Source organism: Diadema antillarum, unplaced genomic scaffold (genome assembly GCF_040938485.1).
Source record: "Diadema antillarum isolate AM-2024a unplaced genomic scaffold, OU_Dant_1.0 scf00000049, whole genome shotgun sequence".
NCBI classification, from domain to species: domain Eukaryota; kingdom Metazoa; phylum Echinodermata; class Echinoidea; order Diadematoida; family Diadematidae; genus Diadema; species Diadema antillarum.
The window spans coordinates 2055921-2077226 of NW_027270938.1; the positions used below are offsets into that span (position 1 = coordinate 2055921).

Consider the following 21306-nt stretch of genomic DNA (forward strand, 5'->3'; position numbering starts at 1 on the left):
CTTTTGGTAACGTACATATTTTTGTCTTGTGTGTGATACATTGCCATGAAGAGTGATGGATACCTTGAAACTTAATTACAATGTAGTTCTTTCAACACCTACATGTAATAAATATGTGGAGATGTATATCAAGGAAAAATAAATTGTCGATTGTGCTCCTTTCTCTGTTGTTATTAATGAATAAAGAAGGTATTTTACTAATTGATGAAAATGACATGTGCAATAATGTATCAAAAGTTCTTTGCCTAGTTAGGTAGGCCTCCTAAAGTAATAGAGAGAATAGGCACAATGGCCTCCCATTGTAGCGAAGTCCTTTAGGATCAGCAGTTTTCTTTTGTTATATCAAAATGTTGTTAGGTAACATCTCGTTATTCCGAAGGTTCGTTATTCCGAAGGCTCTTTATTCCTAAGATTCGTTATTCCGAAGCTTCATTGTTTCGAATTTCATTTTCGGATTGACCAATCTTCGGAATAACGCTACAAATTTTCGGATTAACGAACCTCTAGGTACTGTATAGGGAATTTGCGTGTTTCGGATGAACAACCCTTCGGAATAACGAACCTTCTGAACAGTGACCTTCGGAATAATGAACAGCACCCGTTGTTATAACTGAGCAAATTTAAAAAAAAAGAGTGGATAATGTTGTAAGCGGAATTTTGATATAATGTACATAGCTGTGTGTTCACTTTGACGGGAGTAAAGGGTATAACTAGTGGTTATAGCATATTTGAGTGAATGCTTAGGATGCTTTGAGTTGAGAGAGAGAGTGATCTGAATGATTGATGGCAGAATGAAACTGAGAATCAGACAGCACTTCCTGTTTACAAAATCAGAAGTGTGGACAAAAGCAAACCAAATAAACATACATGTACTTGTGCATTTTGTATTATGATTTACAAGAACAAGGGAAGGCATGCAATCGGAGAGAGTTCCTTATGTCCCCCCCCCCCCCCACCAATTTAAACAAAATAAACAGACCACCATCCCCATCCCCCCCACTAATAATAAACTAAGTAAAGGTTATGGGAAGTCTTTCCATAAATAGCATAACCTTTATTTAGTCCATTATTAGTAAAAAAAAATAGCAATCTATCCATTTTGCGCAAACTACGAGTAGTGGGGGGGGGGGACATAAGGAACTCTTTCCATGTAATCGAAGAAAGAGAGGGAGAGGGAGTGGGAGAGAGGCCAAGCAAGAGGCAGTAGACTATTAGTACCTAATGTCTAATGACAGACACAAGTACAGTATACATATCACAGCTAGACGCTCATAACTGACCATGTCCAGTACATGTAGTACATTGCCTGCATGCTGCATGGGGTCGCTCGTAACACACGAACAAAGGCATCGAGGACACACGTCAATTTCTATATGTGGGACATTACTGTATTTTCACGATTTCGTGCCGAGAAAAAAAAAGGAATGACATCCCCATGATTTCGGCTGGCTGCTGACCCATCCACAAATCATCACATTACACTCTAGGTATCATCTTAAAGCTGAATAATTATTCTTTTACATGGTATAACTTTCGTTGGTGCCATACGATGAAAAAGAAGACTTTTAGGAGAATTTTAGAAGAATATCTGTATCCATTATTTCCGGAACATCGGCAATTAATTAGCCACGAAGTTGATAATCTTTCATGTCGTTCTTGGAAAAATGAACAAGATGACATCGAAGTTTTAACCTTTACCTATCAAATAAAAGAAAAATCATGTGAAAATGTAATTCAGTGACCGAGATATGAGCATTTCAAAACGACTCTGCAATCGCGCTCTCCCATACCATGACCTGTGGGGTCAACTCGAGGTCATGCGTGCGAGTTGGATATTCTCATTGGACTGACTGATCCCACCGATGAACGTGTACGTGTCACAAACTGCACATTGTGGAGGTGTAGCCCACGGCGGTGTGCCACAGTGTATGAGATACCTCCTTGGCTGTACATACACAGCCCAGTCGCTGTACGTGTACTAGTATTCGAACAGCGTAGTACAGTAGCACTAGTAACAGCGTCTGGTCGGCCAGAGGCAGTTGAGTGCGCAGCGCGACTTCGCACGGTCACACAACAGACAGCGATTGCTTTGTTACTGTAGCTATGCGTACAGTTGTAATACCGTCGTGTCTCACTCGCTCTCGATCGGGCGGAAAATCGGGAGGAAAGTTTGTGGATGGCACAAACACACCGCATGGTGGTGCTGTTGAAGTAACGGCCGATCGTACTTATTCGAAAGAAAAAACTGACCACGAAACTGGCGAAACTAGATTTTGAAGCACTTCGGTGATCAGGTAATTTCAGTAATTTCAACCCTCAAAATCCATGTTGATCAATGTCAGGATGCTATATAATACTCTATAATGTCTCGTTGAGAAAATCAATCGCTTTCGTGACTTTTGGCGACAATTCAGGTGTCTAATCGACTACTGTACACGGGCTTTAAGACTTCTTCGTTGATTAGTAGTGTATCAGACCCAGCTCTCTTTCTCCCACGCCCCTTCCCCCATTATTCTTCATTTTGTATATTTCCATTTTCAGGTCCCAAATAGTGCAAGCACACAAAGGAAACCGGCATTCATCATGTCATCTTTGGCAGAACAGCTCCAGCGGTTGGCTGTCCCAGAAGCAAGGGCTTCAGACTTTTCTCACAGGAAGCAGAGGGTTTCATTACTGTTTGATCCAGCGGAGGCAGCAGGAATTGACAAGGAGACTTTCTACGCCATAGGTGAATGATCACATCGGAACTGTTATCATATCAATGCCCACAAAAATCTTCTATACAAATTGTACTTGTAGTAATTTTATTTTTTCGGAGTTCAAAATTAAATCATCAAAACAAGACAAAAAGAATTGAAGTACATCTAGTATGTAATTTCTCTAAAGGAAATAATGGTTAGAGTAATCATCCTTGTTTGTGACAGGTAATTTACTATAAAAGTGGATATTTTCGCGTGACTAATTTTTCGCGCTCGGCCGGGTAAGAAGAGTTTCGCGTGTTTTTAATTCCGCGGGATCAAGATATCAACTACCAGGTACAGGAACATATAGCAAGCAAAAATATTTGCATGCTTTTATTTTCGCGCTTGTTTCTGGTTGCGCAAAATGCGCGAAAATTTCAACACCGAAAAAATTTCCACTTTTACAGTATTTGTAGCAGGGGCTGTTTCATTCATTGATGAAAAGGCCCAATCAGGCGCAAGAGTACTCTCACTTCCCATAACACCTACGAGTATTGAAAACTCCCACTTTTCTTCTAAAGTGGGACTAAGCACACTTGATGGTCTTTAGCTGTTTTATTGATGAATGAACAGCCCCTACGGCAAATACAGTAGGCACACTGTTGCAAACAGGGCTAATTACTCTATAGGCTTCTGACATTTTCATGCAAATACATATTTGTATTATTTCTAGGATTAGTAACCTGCGTCATCAATGCATGAGTCGTCTGCTGATTGTTGGTGTACATTTATGTACATTTATGTATCTTCTCCTTGCACTTGCAGGTGTGAATGGACTGCAGGAATTGCAGAGCATTGATCCAAGGTTCCATGACTTTGAGGGGCTCCTGTTTGACGAGGCCTCCAAGTCGCTGGAGCGCTCCGTCCAGACCAAAGATGTCAACAGCAAGTTAGACAAGAAGATCAGGCGGTTCCTACTGGTCGCTTCCCCCTACTTCCTGCTGAAGCCAGCCCAGAAGGCCATTGAATGGCTGGTATTCAGGTGAGCAGTGCTCTTGTGAAGATTAGGAGGACAGTTTCCCCTCCCCCAAGTCCTCAGCTTGAATGAAAGTTAGCAAAGAGGAGATGTTCAGAACTTCTTATGATTGACCTCAGGTATAGAAATCCTAGAATTACATTGTACACTATTTGCTATTGTGAGAATTTTATTTTTCAAGTTTTGTGCTGCTTTGCATGAATGTAAAGTGTGCTTTGGTTTGTTTTTCTCTTGCACATTACCCCCAAAAGATGATTTACATGAAGGGCATTACATTTCTTCACAACTTCATTCTAAATAAGATTTCGTGCTGAGTATAAGTAACATTCGAGTAACATGACTTAGCCGCGGTAATTTATAATGGTATTGAATTGGTGAATGCACTTGAATATTCATGTGAGAAATATGTATATTTGGTATCACGATCCATGACAGGTTCCGCATCCATGAGTACAATGCAGACGAGCTGATGATGTGTGTGCTGCCGTACCACGAGACCAAGGTGTTCGTCCGAGCCGTCCAGCTCCTCAACCTCCGCAGCAGCCAGCACAAATGGCACTGGATGCAACCAATCCAGGTAGGAGAGGATTTACGTCTGGTTTACTTGCCTCTTCTTTTTTCAGAATTACTTGCCTTCATTTACGTGACAGTTCAGCAAGTTGTTTTCAAAATTCTCCATGTCACAGCCATCCATGTAATATGTCTTTTGTATTTTTGTATTTATTTTTTTTGTAATGCTCATGTTGTAAAAATGTACCTTAATTGTCGATAGATATGGATCATATGAGAATATGTTCTTTGAATATGAAGTTATGTGAGACTGCTTGAATAATGAGAGTAGTATCTGCAGGTTTGTGTGTCATTTATTGTATTATACCAGTGGCAGATCCAGGGGGGGGGGGGGTGCAGCTGGTGCACGCCCTCCTTTATTTTTCGTTAAAAAAAAGATATAAAAAGATAGAAATGGAATGAAACTCGGAAGTGGCACCAGAAATATTAGTTGCACCCCCCCCCCCTTTACAGAATTCCTGGATCCGCCCATGTTATACAGTGTCCTGGCATCGTGGACACACAGTTACGATACCATGTGTGCTTTCTTGCCAAAACCATAGGGCTTCACTTGTGCCAGTTGTTTTCTTCTAAACATTGATCAGATATGACATCAGTACCAGTAAATTGTCACGGATAGTAATTAGTATTATTGGGTATTTTGTTGTTTGTTTTTGAAACTTATTTTAGAGAAGTAATACTTACATTACGAAGCAATAGTCCAACAAAGAATTAGCATTCTCTTTTGCTTATTGCAAGCGTGTAGAATACATTTTTGTAGAAATATAAAACAAAGAAGTCTGCCTGTGTTTGTCCTTTTGAAACACAACAGGCCAGATCTCATTTTGAATAACATATTTGATGTGATGCAAAGTGATGTGTGTTAAAGTGAGCAAGAAACACCAGTAGAAAAAAACAAACAAACAAAAACTACTAGCTAATCATGTATGAATGTAAAGGATAGTCAGTTCCCATTCACATGTTATTATACTTGAGGAAACTGTCACAATATTCTTGCATCATAATGATGATGATGATAATAATAATAATAATCATAATAATCATAATATCATAATAATAATCATAATAATAATCATAATAATAATCATAATAATCATAATAATAATCATGATAATAATCATAATAATAATAATAATAATCATGATAATAATAATCATGATAATAATAATAATAATAACAATAATGATAATAATAATGATAATAATAATAATGATAATATGGATTTACACTGTATATTGCGCTAAATTCACTCTGTAGAGTGCTCAAAGTGCATACATACACTTGTACTATTATTACCCCGGTGTCTGGATACATTATTTCCCCCCAGCACTGACAGTGTATAATATGCTTTATAGAAGGACCTAGTGTTCACTGAGTTATGATGTTATGATTAGTAATCCAACAGCTAGAAATAGTATGATAATTAAAACAATTCTGATGTATGATGATGTATGGTTTAAAAGGATGGGGAAAAATTGTTCCATTATGACTTCAGCTGAATGCTATGGACCTACAAATTAGTTTTATGAAACCTCATGGTAGCATTACTCTGTTACTTCCCTAGAAACCTGGAGTCAGTTTGTCTAGACAAACACTGGTCACTCACTGTCTCTCTGACCATAGCTTCCTACATTTCATCTGTGAGCTCCCCATCCTGGCTGTCAAAGTGAGTATTGATTGTAGTTTGGGTTTCATATTGAACTATGATTTTCTGAACTATGAAAATTTAATTGTGTGGGAATTGAAGTCCATTGACCTTTAGGAGATGTCTGAAGATTACTGAGATTATTCAAGTGTGAAACATGCATTGTCAAGAATTACAGTAGTCCCTGTGCTTTTCATGACTTTAAAGAGTGTTTGATAGATGCTGCAGACTAGATAGATAAAATGTATGTACCAACCTTAATGAGGTCCTGATTTAAAAATGACTTTGAATGGCATCATATTCCTAGAGAAATTTTTACTGATTGAATCATAGAAATCACAGCCCACTGATCATTATCAATAGTATTTGGAGAAGTAAACTAATTGTCCAGTTGTTCCTACTTGTTGTTGCTACCATTCATGGTCTTATACCATGATTAATGTGTATACTGACGAGGCTCCACACTAACAAGTGCGATCTTTTCGGCATCAGTATATATACATATTGCATAATGAAGTACAGGTGGTGCCAAATTTGTTTCTCATATTTTTTCTAACAAATCTTCAAATGAGCATTACCAAATTCTCAAACACATTGAACCAGGCCCACAAGAAGACATCGGCAGCCATGGAAACGGAAGCCCCGCCCTCGGATGCCCCCCTCCACACTGTCTTCTCCTTTTATGCCACCACCGTCGTCTCGGCTATTGCCACCCCAACCAGGGTGGGGGAGTCCTTCCTCGCCACCCTCGTCCCGTTCCTGTTCCGTGGCCTGAAGCAGAGCTACCCTGACTACAACGGGGCGACCTACATGATCATCTGCCAGCTGGGAGTGTCCGCTGCTCTCAAGAACTCACTGCTAGAGCCACTCATGGAAGCCATGGTTCAGGTATGTAGTTTTTAGTGACGGTTAGTGATATTTCTTTATACTCCAATGCTGTGCAAGAATTTTGAAGTTATTCTCCTGTTCAGTATTAGCCATTGGTGTGATCATTCTGAATGAAAGTCTAAAGTTTCATTGTGAGAGGATGCTGTCTCTTGCTTGTCTATAGAGTTTCATTCAGTCCAAGGTTTCATTTGATGTTGAAGCACTGCGTAGAATGAAGTGTGCATAAAAGTGCTTGACTCTGACCCCACAATTTCTAACACACAGTACTGTAGGTGAACCCTTTCTGTGACCTGAAAATATCACATGGTCATGTGAAGTAATTGGTTTTCCTATCCTTGTATCGAGAATTTCTCTGCTATTCATTGCTTATCAATCATTGCTTTTCAGTGCATGAAAAACAAACTCATGATATGCAGGGCTGCTATGCATGTCCTTATTAGGCCATCTTCCCTTTGTGTTGTTTGCACCAGCTGGACCAAGAGAATATCTGAAATGAGTGATTTTCCCTCAAATACTTTTATCATGATATAACCAATTTCTGTTTCTCTTTCACTATGTAGCAAGTAAAATCTGGGATGATACAAGAGATGCTGGGTTGCCTAACAGTGCTGTGTCAGACTCAAAACCTCAAGCAGCTGCCAGGAAAGTAAGTCATACTTGGGAAAGCCTATTAACATCTTTGGGAAAACCTTAGTTGGAATAATATTAACAGCATGTTTTATGTGCATTCTAAAAGTGTTTGTTTGTTTGTTTTTATACCATGGACCACATAAGGCAAAACTAAAGCAATGCCAATCTACAGTTGGATGTAACTGTGTAAGAGATGCTAGGTTTCAGAAGTGCCGATCTGTGATCTTCATCAATTGCCAGAAAAGTAAACAATAATAGAGGATCATTACAATTCTCGCTATCACCAATGATGTAAAAAGTACCCGGATGTTGATTTAAGCGTCATTTACGGTGCATAATAGGGATAGTCCGGTAGCAAAGTCACTTCCATTCGTACGCGCGTGATACGTGAGTAATGCTATTTACACACACAACCAACTGTATTCTTCGTGTACATCCTGTTTTCTCGACTTGAATTACAGCTTTAATATGATATGAAATTTCTCCATTCTTAAGAAATTGGTGTTAATACGACTATTGGTTGTTGCTGCGAAGCTGCCATGTGTTGTTCGCACGACAATAAATGAAAAATATCTGCAGAAATAGGACCCTTACTGGCATGGGAGACGTGACGTGGCCGCGTGGGTGAAGTTTGCGGGTGACTCCACAGCGCAGTACGTGCACGCGCGACTTACTAGTAGTGGTAGTAGGCCTAGTGCCTACGTACTTACTTGGAAGAAGTTGCTTCGGAGACAGGATAGGTTCAAGATCACGGCTCATTCCCGATTGTGTTCGCGACATTTCGACAGAGAACAAAAAAAAAAAAAAGATGGGCAATATATTCCATGACGATATCCAGGTGGGTGAATATTTTCCAGCATATTTTCAGCGTATGCAGAGATGACAGATCTGTGATGTGCACATCGATCGCATGATCAAGCAGTACGCTGTACCGGTATGTGTTAGCTTATGCGGTGCAGTGGTGCATGCTATGCAAGGCCGGCCACCGGCCTAGGGCAATGCATGCGGGGACTACAGTGTACGAGTATGACAGGCCTGGCCACTCGCTTGCTCTGGCAGTACAGTCGCCTATATACTGTACTAGTATCCATGGTTGGCGCGGCGCTATAGGTAAGGTACACGTACGCGCACGCTAGTGCTGTGCAAATTATGCCCCGTGCCGGAAGTGCCCTTGCTACGAAATGCACTAAATCTTGACGAAAAACCACATCCGGGTACTTTTTACATCATTGGCGATAGCGAGAAAATTGAATGCAGAAATGTGACTGTTCAGATTGCTAAGGGCAGGGATGGTATTTTGAACTGGTGTCATCACAGGTTGTTTTGAATGCCATGGAATTCTCATTTTCTTTTATTTAAAGATTAAGGAATTCCTATTGCTTTCTTAGAAGGGCACATTTAAGATTTGTCTTTCTGTCAGACAAAGAAGTAATTTGTTCAGAATTAATGTATCGGTAATATGAATTTAGTGCCAAACAGAATGGCACTACCTCCCCCCCTAAAAAAAAAAAAAAAAAAAATACAGACACAAAATAAAGAAGTAATTTAAAAATAGTGCAGTGTGACATTTGCTTGTAACATTTGAAATAATGCAACTCCTGCGTTATAAGAACATTTAGAACCTGAATTTTGTCTACCTTATAAGAAAAAATCCATCTTTTTATACCACTTTCAGGGGCGGATCCAGGAATTCCGTAAAGAGGGGGCGTGTTTACAAAATTAAAGGGGGGGGGGGGCGCACGCACCCCTCCCCCCATTTTTTTCTTTTTATTTCTTTTGTTTCAACAAAAAATAAAGGGGGGGCGTGCACCGGTTGCGGTCCTCCCTGGATCCGCCCCTGACTTTTAATAGTAACAGGTAGATCTCTAATTTACCTAAACATGTTTTTTGCCCCTCTGCAGGGTCTTGTTTCAGCTTTGTGCACTGCCACAGTTCCTGAAATCCCTAACGCAGCTGTCACAGTCTCACAACACCCTCCCCCTGCTGGCTGCCCTGCTGCCCCAGCTGACTGGCATGGCACTGCAGGCAGAGATCACCAGGAGGGAGGATCTTCCGGAGGGGTGCAAGGAAGTGGATTTACTTGGCATGCTTTCTGGAATCCTCAAAGACATTCGTGTGGAGAGTGAAATCGTAGTGAAAGTTGCCAGGTGAATGTTTTTATTGAAATCAATTTTCTAAAATGATGATAATAGTAATTTATCATCTTGTGTATTTGTGTGGGGTATTTTTCCCTTCCCAACCCCATATGAAACAAAGCAAAACAATGTATATCATATGTTCAGTTTAAATAAGTTGTACCCAATGTTTTTAGTTACAAACGTTCTTTAGGGTAAGAATTTGGATGCATCATTGATAACAGTATGATCATTAGAACTCAACAATTGCTGCAACTGTGTGTCCTCGGGAGAAATTAATTTTCAATCCTTAACATTATTAGAATTCTCATTCATTTCCTAAGTTTCACCATTGTGTCTGTACACTTTGTCATTCATTTGTAGTTTGCAGGGCCACTTCCCAGTTGGATTCTAGATATCAGTGTAAACTGCATGCTCATCAGAAATTGATGCAGTGACTCTTAATTCTGTTTGGAGATTACAGTATTGTTTACCCAGAATTGTTTATCCAGGGCCCTGTTTTATCAGAAGATATAATTGATTTTAAATATACTTGACACACAGGCTGCCGTAGACTTATGATAGAAATCAACTTTATAGTCAATTTTCACTCTTCTTAAAAACAGGGCCCAGAATTATCAATATTGTCAGTGGAAAGAATGAAGAAACTCACTTTTTGATGAACTGTACCTGTATCTTCTATTTCACTGTACAGGAGCATTCTGTGTGACTATGTCGCTGCATGTGCTGGTGGTATGCCTGCAGAGGTCAAAGGTCAACTTCAGCAAAAGTTATCCCCTATAGTCCAAACCATTGAGAGGAGGTAAGTCAAGTAATCATCAAGATGGCACTCTCTGCATGACAAGATTCTTATGTAGAGAGTGGATATGTCTTACAATGGGAAAAAAAAGAATTACTTTTGAAAAAAGTTCGAACTTTGCTGCAGTTTTGAAACGGAGTTGAATAGATGTGAATGTTTGAGGAACTTGCTCTTCAGGTTTTCTTGAGTATTGGGTACTGTATACGCTATAATTTTCGCGTACATAAATATTCGCGAATTGCCGCTGTTACACATTTTCGCGAGTGGTTAAATTCGCGATTGGGGGACCAGAGAAAATATGAAGTGGCAAAGAAAGTGTGAATTTTCAACTTACTAGCAAATAAGAATGATACTAGTTATACACTGCATGAAAAAAACCTACCAAACTCTGCGAACTAGTAAGTTAGAATTCAACATTTTTGAAGTGGTTAATTCCATCGCGCTAGATTTCTGACGAGTGGTCCCCTTGCGATAATGGATTGGCTCTCTCAGTATTCGTAAGTATAGACGTGGACGTGCTGTATGTACGTAAACAAGCTTAGCCAGTATGGTCTGTTCAGTAAGCCGCGACATGGTATACTAATACAAACGTACTGAAATGTTTGTATCATCAAGGCAAGGGATTCATTTTGGAAGGTAATATTTTCGCGTGTTGTTAATTTCGCGAATAGCTCCCGACTCGCGAAAATAAAACCCCCGCGAAATATATAGCTTATACAGTATGTGTATATTTTCGTATGATACAGTGTATCTGAAATAAGTACGAGTAGTCCTTGCATGTGTGTATTAGAAGTCCTACAGGTTAGATGGGACTTTTTTTTACACTTTCACTCTTTTAGGAAGAAAGAATACATATAATATGGTCAAAGCTTAAACAGCTTTCTCTGCTAAAGTAACACCCTCATTTTGGACATCCAAAGTGTTGCATACATACTTGCAGAAAGAAGCCATTTTTACGATGTACAATGTTTGTGTGTGTCGACATAATGAACTATCAACTAACTTTGAATCTTGTTTACATTCCTAGATTCCCAGAGGCCATGGACCTTGTTCTAGAGACCTATCTCTCTGAGGAAGAGAAGCCAGACAGACAAGAGGCAGTCCAGGACTTTGTCTCCATGTACTCAGGGAGCACAAAGTACCAGGTCAGTGGTTGCTAAGTTACAGACAATTTGAAGCATTTTTTTTTCCCCATATAATTCATGGTATGTAATTCAAGTAGATTTAGAAATGTGTGGCTGTGCAGCTTGGTGGCAGCATACATTTTCATGCATCTTATATACCTGCCCTTCTCTTTCTTGCCTGATTGTTATGTGTCGGATTGGGTAGGCCCTTTTCAGGGCCACACACTTACCCTAGAAAGAATACATGGTGCACCGTGAAACCTTCCACCACCCAATGTTCTACCACCATGGAAGCCTTCAAAGATTTCATGTGTCACGTTACCAATGTTTACGGATGTCATGTTATTCCATAGGTCCTTCCACAAAGCAACACCAGTCTGGTACTGAGTTTGAATCACGCCAGTCCCGACGTCAGGAGAATGGCAGTCAACCATGTGAGGGCACTCATCAAAAAGGTCAGTCCAGTCTAGTGACAATTTATTCTTTCAGCGTATGATCAATACAAGTTGTGTATTGACAACAGTTCATTCTTTCCTCTTTTGATCAAGACAAACTGTATACCAGGATCAGCCTGTTACTTGCTGTTACAGTTTGTGAGAGCTGGTTCTCACATGAAAAATAATTGTCTGAATGTTAACCAGGATTAAAAGAAAAACATAAAAAAGAACAAAATTAAGAAATTGTCAAAGGAAATTAAAATATTAGACATGCATTCAGCTGTATGTACAATGTATGTTTATATTTATGTATTTCTCTCTCTCTCTCTCTGGCTATCTAACTGCTTGTAGGACATGAAATAATGATATTATAAGGGCAATGAAATCCTTAAAGACCTTTAAAAGACTTTGTATTTACTGCAGAAAAGGTAAACGAATGAGCAATAACAAAAGAGCTCTCGTACAGATAACCACCTTGGAAATTGAGTTGCATTTGGCTTTGTTGCAATTAATCATGTACTTTCCAAATTTATGACATGAAGTCTTTTATTCATTTTGTTTTCTTTCTATCATGTATGCTTCTAGTTGGACGAAGATGATGTGGATTCCTTTCTGCGAGAAAGTTTGCTCCAGAGATTGCAGGATGACTCAGTGGGCGTGGTCAATGCTGTCATGGAGATTGATGAGGTAACTGCATGAGGGGTGTGGTTTACAAAATTTTTCAGGAAAGTCATGCTGTTTTGCATATGCCTTCCGAATTACTACAGTTCCATAATCTGAATTTTCATGTGTACACTGTAGTATGGTGTACCCACGCAGCTCCTACATTGCTAATTACAACTACCTTACAAATTGACCTTTATTGACATAAATAAGCATGGATTATTTCGTGTTTTAGAGCAATAGCCATGATTAAAAACAAAATCATCATAGGCACACACACTTGGATGGAAGTCAAACCCACAACCTCCTGATTGCTTGACATGCGTCATATTCACTAGACTTGCAATAGATTACAGAGCTTCCCCCCGATAGCCATTGGTGATTGTTATCTCTTTAGCAGTGGGCACTGCATATCTACCTGTTCATTTTTTATACATAATCCATCAACAAAAGATAAAATTATGTTTCATGCATTTTTTTTCTGTTTCAGTATCTGTGTTATATTCTCCCAGTTGAACCTGTCTTTGAGGCCATGAAGAAACTTATTCGAAAGTTCAGGAGAAAATCAGGACATGAGTGGTGAGCACATACTTTTATTTCAGATGTCTATAATAGATACAGTGTCACAGTCTGCATAGTCTGCATAGTCTAAATTAATTTTTTATTTTTTTTTTTAGGTGGGGAGGGGGGCATTTTTTATCGTAGATGGATTCTAGCTGTGATGTATCCAAAAAGAAATATTGATAGCTGTTAGTAGGAAATAGAAAAGTAAAACAAAAGCAGAGAAGACAGTGATAAAAAATGTGATGATGTGACAGATGAAGAAGAGGAGGAAGAAAACTAGGCATAGGTAGATAAAAACCTGGAAGATATTGATAGATAGAAAGAGAGATACATGTAGGTAGGTAGATGAATAGATAAGTGGGTATATAAATAACTAGATAAATATAGATAGGTATTGATAGGGTGGTGACAAGAGATAGAAAGAGAGAGAGAGAGAGAGACAGACAGAAGAATTGAAAGAGTGAGAAATGAATTCACCAAAAGCTGTAATAATGTTGACCTGTTTTCCAAGTAAAACTATGCGTAATACCACCTCACAAACTCCATCCTTGTGCCACCAGGAATGTAGCCATCTCAGGAGCTCTCAACATCATCACCAGCTGCACATTCAGCTCCAGGACACGGCAGTTGGTCGAGGAGGCGATCGCCATGACGATCCCGTTCTTCTTCACCAGCGTCCCGGAGAATGCGGTGGCAGAGCACCTGATGATCAGCAGACTAGCCGAATCCTACCTGGTGACCGTACACCCCGCCCTGAAGGGTCTCAAAGCAGGTAGGGTACATCTTGCCAACATAAGAATTTAATGAATGTAGATAGTCTGAACACAGTAAAACCTGCCATAGGGACCACCTGTCTGAAGGGGCTACCTGCCGTACATCCCCCCCCCCCCCCCCCCCCCCCCCCCCCTCAAGGGAAAAGCCATGGTAATGACCCTGTCTATACCGGCCGCTTTTTGTTCTCCTTTGGGTGGCTGCTATAGACAGGTTTGACTGTATTTGGATGGATGTACAAGGGCAGTAAGGTGGCTCAGTCGGTAGCATAGCTGCCTTTCAACTGAATGGCCCCAAGCTACAAATGAGTACCAGATACAGCCAGAGATCCACCTGCAGATGGCTCTCAAAGCCTTGAATATTCTGTCAGTACATATTGTGTCTCCATGTGTGGGATATGGTTAGTGAAGTTTGGGACATAAACTTTACATTAGGGAGCTTTCATTTGAAGACGCAGTTAAATCTGTGATGCAGGCAGCAACCAACCTGGAAAGTCTGCATCCTTCTGTCCATTATTCCTAACAAGTGCTTTCGAAAATGTGCACCATGGCAGCTCAGTCGAGTGGACTGTCCCAAGTTGAAATGTGCATGTGACATCACAAAGAATATTGTTCCCTCAACCTGGTTATGGAAAATGCATGACTGACATGAATTTATGCATGTAGCCAGTGAAACCCCTCATAGTTTTGTCTGTTGTGTGGCCGTGAGCTCAAACTTCAATGTTTATATCGGAGAGCAAACTAAGCGTAGTTTCGCATAGTGTAAACGTGCTGCTATTGCCAAGTGTGTATTGCGTCATAGACAGCATTGTTTGCTTTAGCTCTGTCAGTGATTCTAGAACTATGTTATGTTGGCCTACTACCACTGTAGAATCGAGAGGACACAGAACTTCAAGCTCATAACTATGCTGGTGGCAGAAATTTGCACATGGCATTCAAAAAATTATTGTCCTCGTCCTCAATTGAAAGCTTCCAAATATCACCTATTAGTGCTGGTGTAATGAAAATCTCTTTCATGTCACTGTGTTCCCTTTTTGTTTTTATTTGATTAATTTATTATTTGTGTCCTTTGCAGTCCTGACTCCAAGACAAGATGCAGACGAAAGCCAGAAAACAGCAAAGGTGGTTGACCTGCTGGGTGAAAACATTGCCAACTTGAAGCAGGAGGATAGAGATAAATTGGTAAGATTTTGGTAAAATAAGGACATTAAAGATGTGACATGATTTACATATTACTTATGCTGAGATGGTCCCAAAAGAATTCTGCACTTAATGATATACAGTATTCATGTCAATTTCATTTTCTTGTGAGAGTACCAAAGTGTGGTGTCATAGCCATTTAGCACAATGGAAACTGGTTTACCCTACAAAGACTGGGGGGGGCTTTTTTGCCTTGCCCCCCAACATTTTTATGCCTCCACCACGAAGTGGTGCCGGAGGCATTATGTTTTCGGGTTGTCCGTCCGTCCGTACGTCCGTCCGTCTGCTTTCATTTACGCGATAACTTGAGTAATATTTTGCTGGAATTTTACCAAACTTGGTTCAAGTATGAAGTATGATGGGGCAATTATTTGATTAGATTTTGGGTGAAATCGGCTAAAGTTCAAAGGTCAAAGGTCAAGGTCAAATCATGAAATTGTATCCGTTTACGCGATAACTCAAGAGTGGATGGAGCAAATTTCACCAAACTTTGTTGGAGGATGATGTATGATGGGACAATTACTTGATTAGTTTTTCAGTGAAATCGGACAGAGGTCAAAGGTCAAAGATCAAGGTCAAATCCTAAAATTTATCTGTTTACGTGATAACTCAAAACTGGATGAAGCAGCTTTCACTAAACTTGGTCCTAGGATGATGTATGATGGGACAACAATTAGTTGAGTAGATTTTAGTGACATTGGCAAGAGGTCAAAGGTCAAAAGGTCAAGGTCAAATGCTACAAATGTTGCAATTTCCCCCATATCTATGCAATGCCCAAAGGTATTTTCTTGAAACTTGGTGTGGACATGTACTACTGCGTAAAGATTCTCCAGAGAGAGTTTCATGTCATAAGGTCAAAGGTCAAAAAGTCAAAGGTTAGGTGAAAATGTTGCAATATCACTTTTCTCGCAAATGGTTCAATGTATCTTCGTGGAACTGGGTACATACGCATGTACTGACGGGCAGGGATTATCTAGGGAATTTAGGGGTCATGGGTCAATAGTCAGGGGTCAAAGGTCAAGGTCAACTCCTCAAAATTTTACTATTTCCCTCATATACTAGTATATGCAATGTTTGCATTATTAGTTTCAAAACTTAATACATGCATTACCTAATGGAGATTCTCTGGGAAATTTCCAGCCAGAAGGTCAAAGGTCAAAGGTTAAGGGTCAAAGGCCAGGTTTCAATGCCCCCCCCCAAAAAAAAAAAAATCTATTTTGTACAATCATTACACTCTTCCTTCATACCTTGGAAATTACTCAATGCATAAACTTATAAAAAGGTCCATCAGAATTCAAGTAAATATTCTCAATTCCCCAAATATGTGTACCTACACTCTTCTAAAATTATAGCAAACCCAGTTCAAGACATTTCTGACAAACCTGTCATTTTAATATTTTGCCAGTTATGTGAAACTGTCATGGATCACACATTGTAAAGACATTGTACTATACGCCTATTGGGAGAATCATGCATTATGGCGGAGGCATCAGTCGCTATAGCGACATTTCTAGTTCATGATAAATCTGGAACGAAAAAATCTTGCACCGCGATGTTTCATGACTTTCTTCTTTTAAGTCTTGCGCAACTTTTGAGACCAAATTCGCGACGCCCGGGTATGCGGTTCTAAAGTTACGCAATATTTTGTAAGTGCATGTCAGACCCGAAATTGCTCAAAAACGTGATTTCATGTACAAATCCAATGCAAATTCTGTTTCTGACCAAAATTCATAAATGTATCATTATTTTAACTTTTACTTATCAAAATCAATTAATTTTGTGTTCTTTATGATTGAAATAATGTTGCTGATGATTTCCATTGAAAAAAACAAAAAATTCGAAAACAATGAAATACATAAGAAATTTAAAAAACAATACAATATACAAGAAAATCTTTTTTTTTTTGATGTACATTCAATAAAAATCCTACACCGAGTACCTAAACCAAAAATTAGCAGTTTTGGACATTTTATTATAGATTTACAGCCATTTTTTTAAATCATGCATAAATTAGCATAATTAATTTATTAAAAATAAATTTGAATATTTGTGAATTAATTACCTAATCAGTTCTGTAGATTACCTTGTGGGTGACGTGCCTGCCAATTTTCCAATCGCAAGATCACGCGGTCAACGGCCGAGATCTTAGGGGGGGCCCAATGAGCCCCCCCTGTCCTACGAGGCATCAAAATAACCCAGTCTCTTTAGGGTTAAAGGGACATTCCACACAATTTTCATAATTTCACGTCATGTAGCACATGAATCAACAACTCCATGAATAGATTTGTGGAATTTATTGTGGTTCTTGAGCAGAGAAACAATACTTTGAAAAACCGTAAACAAATTACACTGAACAAGAATGATGACATAGGAGGTTCACGTATTTCAGAAATGTAGCAGTGTAATTCCATTACAATACTGCTTGCTTGCAAGTTCACCTGTGTATAATCTATGCATGCCTTCTTCTTTTGTTCTGCTTCCTTGAGTCCCAACTTACAAATTCTTATGGTGACTCTGCCATGTCATCATCCTTGTTTATTGCATTTTGTTCTACATTTTGAAAATATTCTTATTCTTATTCTTTTTACTCACTAATGCTATGAGGCACACTATGCATGTGTTGTTTCTAGTAATCTGCTGTATTCTGTGTCCCTTTGGACCAGATCTTGGCACTCCTATCCAATATGACGAGTTTCTCTAGACCCGAGGCCTACTGTCTCCTGGTCGAGACGATCCTATTGAGGGCGCTGCAGCACACTGGGGAGGCAGGAGCCAAGCTGGATCTGGGCACCAAGCTGCTTGGATTGCTGGCGGCAGATGTAAAGAAGACATGTCAGAAACAGTTAAACCTTTTGGGTCTACTTCAGGTACGGAATTATCAGCTATTTCTTTTTACCTTTCCACCCAACTTTGAATGGGCCAGGCTCATGTCTGAAACTGCCAACCCACTTTCATTAATTTTTTTTTTCCAAAAATCACCCACCATCAACAAATCCTCCCAACAAACAACAACAAACAAATACCCCAAAACCCCCCAGCTTATTTGTGATATTAGAGAGAAAAAAAATCACTTGTGTTGTTGAGTGTATCAGTGTTACAGTCCCACAGTGAGGGCACTGTGTGTAATGTAAATTAGGAGATTATGTCATACCTCTATCAAACCAAGCACTGTCTTCCATCTGAAACTACCTGGCCTCATTCATACCTTTCCAATATATTCAAGGGGCTCATTGTTAATGATACATTTGCCATTATATATTGTTGTACCAATCAATATTTTGTACTACTGAAAGTTAACAGATTTCTTAATTGGTGTCTTTTCTTTTTACCACAAAGTGTTACAAGAGGCATTATGTTATGATATTTATGGTACATTGTATGATCTGATAAAAGTGGAAATATTTTGTTTATAAGCACTCTAAATAAAAAGGAAGACAAATTGCTGTTGGTTTTTGTCGAGCCCACCGGAGGTGCGGGGAGACTAAGGGATCGTCTGCAGCGTCTGTCCATCCGTCGTCCGTCTGTAACACTACAAAAACTTGAATAACTCTCTACTGAGGACTTCAATTTCAATCGAACTTGGAGGGAAGAGTGGTTATACAAAGTTACACATTTTACCAAACATGAAGGTCATCTCAAGGTCAAAAGTCACAGGCAGGGGTCGATGAACTTTAGGGCCCAATGTTAAGTTTTTACGGCGCGTTTCGATTATGGCTCATAACTTTTGATGTATATGTCTGTTTGTGACCAAACTTGGATGGTAGATGTCCCTTGGGGAGTTGAAGGTCACCAAAAGGTAAAAGGTCACAGACAGTGGTCAACGAACTTTTAGGGCCCAATGTTAAGTTTTTACGGCGCATTTTGATTATGGCTCATAACTTTTGATCCCTATGTCCGTTTGTGACCAAACTTGGCTGGTAGATGTTCCTTGGGGAGTTGGAGTTCATCACAAGGTCAAAGGTCGCAGTCAGGGGTTAACAAACTTTTAGGGCCCAATGTTAAGTTTTTACGGCGCGTTTCGATTATGGCTCATAACTTTTGATCCCTATGTCTGTTTGTGACCAAACTTGGCTGGTGAATGTCCCTTGGGGAGTTGAAGGTCACCACGAGGTCAGAGGTCATAGGTGGGGTCAATGAGCTTCCGGGAGTTAGAAAAACATGAATTTCTTCTACGCAAATGGGCGAGACATATTTTGGCACTTGCCTAGTTCTGAGAATCAGTAGTTATATCACAATGTCCTATGCTGTTTGTGTAGAGGAGATATGCATTTTCGATATTTGCAAATGTACATGTATATGCCTCTGTAAATATTCATCATGTAAAGTGAAAAAAAAAAGAAGAATTGTGATCTGTCGTAGGTTGACATGGATGTTTCAGTATTCAATGTTAATGCAGTTATGGAACCAAACTATCTTACAGTAAAACCTTTGTATTACAAATTTGTCACTCAAGGAAGAACAAGTGGAAGAAGAGGAGACCATCCTCCAGCCTATTTCCATGGCAACGGATCCCCTCCCCACAGACTACCACCAGCAGCTGGTGAAGCTGCTAACCCTGAGGAAGAAGCACCGAGTGGCCGGTACCGTGTACCTCCATGTAGCTCAGGTGCACACCATTGGCTGGCTGCTGGAAAGCCTGGTGCTCTCAATGGCACCGCTGTCCCAGCAGCTTACTCCAGGTGAGATGCACTTTCTTGTGGTGCCATTTCTTGGCGTTGTTTGTTTCTTTCTGTTATTTAGGAGGAAAGTCAATAAAATAGTGAATACAGGGTCAAGAGTGAAGAACTCATAATACCTAGAATGGTTTTAGTTTTGAAGAAAACATCAGAAAAATGGAGGTTTTTATATATTAGAGCTTTTGCCTCATATTTCCTGCCAATTTGTTGAAGGAACATTTCAGTGTGGAATGTACACTCAAAACTGCAAATTATAACACAATGACATAATAATATTTTATAATTGTTGTTAATGTCAGAAGATATGGTGCAGTAAAAGACCAGGATGATGAGTGGAGATAACCCATAAATGTGTGTGATATGGATTGGGTTTGAAGGGTTGTACTGGTTAAACTATTAGCTGTTCATGTGTACACAGCATGTGTTGAATCTTACAGGCTCTCATACGCCGAGAGTATCAGTAATGATAGATACGGCGCATTATAAATGTACTTTATTATTATCATTATTATTATAGCGATGTCTGCAAACATGTTGGGCTCATGCTTGATGTGCACTTTGTCTCTCTCTCTCTCTCTCTCTCTTTGAAAAAAAAAATCTATCATATGTACAGTTCTAGCAGTCAACTTGAAAGAACAGTAGTAAATGTTGCCATTGAAACTAACACACACTTAAGTTGTACATGTATATTACTAGTATTTTAACAGAAGACAGAAGCCTATGGAAAATGCAGAAATCAATACTTCTGTCTATACCTTATGCCTTGTACTTCTACCTACAACGTATGCCTCGTATCTTAAACCAATACTTGTGCTTATGCCTACATTTCATACCTCAGACCTGCACCCATACATCATTCTGCAAACACATACATCCTACCGTATATACCAGACACTTATATGATGTACCTTACACCCTATGCCGTTTAAATTCTACCTTGTGTCTCTAGTGCTTCATACCAAACTCACCTGGTATTTCATGCCTAATGCCTGATACCAATTAAAAGTCCTACATCAAAATATTTATTCATGATGTCATTCCAGGCACTAAGTGGTGGGTCCCCGGTGCAGGGACTGATGACCTCCAAGGTCAGTATGTGACTTTCCTGCTTCAACTCCTGGACATCCTGCTGGAAGGGTCAATGGACTGCAGGATAAAGAGTGGACCCTGCCCAAGATTTAGAGAAGCTGTCCAGGGTATCATGAAGGTACAATAACTTGGTGATTTTATGACATAATGCCATGCCATCATCAGTGTAAGTCAGGGGGGTGTTTCATCAACGTTTGTCAGCGCTGACAATTTCAGCAAAATCCTTGGTTTTGATTGGATGAGATGCTCTGGTCACTGACTGTTACTATCATGGTGATTGTCAGCGATGACAACTTTTTTGCGCTGACAAACGTTGATGAAACAACCCCCAGAGCTCCACTCAATGTAAAGGTGGTTCCTTATCTTGTTCCAGAATCACTGGAAACTTTTGTTTTGTTT

The 21306-nt window shown here is 39.6% G+C and overlaps 1 protein-coding gene across 1 annotated transcript in view; it reads left to right on the top strand.

Annotated features, from left to right (window-relative positions):
- Positions 1 to 2583: 2583 nt before the first annotated feature.
- The window catches only part of LOC139715523 (HEAT repeat-containing protein 1-like), a 60124-nt gene continuing 41401 nt past the window's right edge, over positions 2584 to 21306 (top strand). Inside the window, exons 1-17 of the mRNA XM_071627089.1 lie at positions 2584 to 2728; positions 3507 to 3723; positions 4153 to 4294; positions 5852 to 5953; positions 6536 to 6820; positions 7381 to 7466; positions 9352 to 9597; positions 10280 to 10387; positions 11412 to 11529; positions 11862 to 11967; positions 12541 to 12632; positions 13099 to 13187; positions 13733 to 13944; positions 15018 to 15124; positions 17806 to 18009; positions 19596 to 19821; positions 20862 to 21025. Of these exons, the coding sequence (XP_071483190.1) occupies positions 2584 to 2728; positions 3507 to 3723; positions 4153 to 4294; positions 5852 to 5953; positions 6536 to 6820; positions 7381 to 7466; positions 9352 to 9597; positions 10280 to 10387; positions 11412 to 11529; positions 11862 to 11967; positions 12541 to 12632; positions 13099 to 13187; positions 13733 to 13944; positions 15018 to 15124; positions 17806 to 18009; positions 19596 to 19821; positions 20862 to 21025 (2649 nt within the window). The remainder of the gene's footprint in view (positions 2729 to 3506; positions 3724 to 4152; positions 4295 to 5851; positions 5954 to 6535; positions 6821 to 7380; positions 7467 to 9351; positions 9598 to 10279; positions 10388 to 11411; positions 11530 to 11861; positions 11968 to 12540; positions 12633 to 13098; positions 13188 to 13732; positions 13945 to 15017; positions 15125 to 17805; positions 18010 to 19595; positions 19822 to 20861; positions 21026 to 21306) is intronic.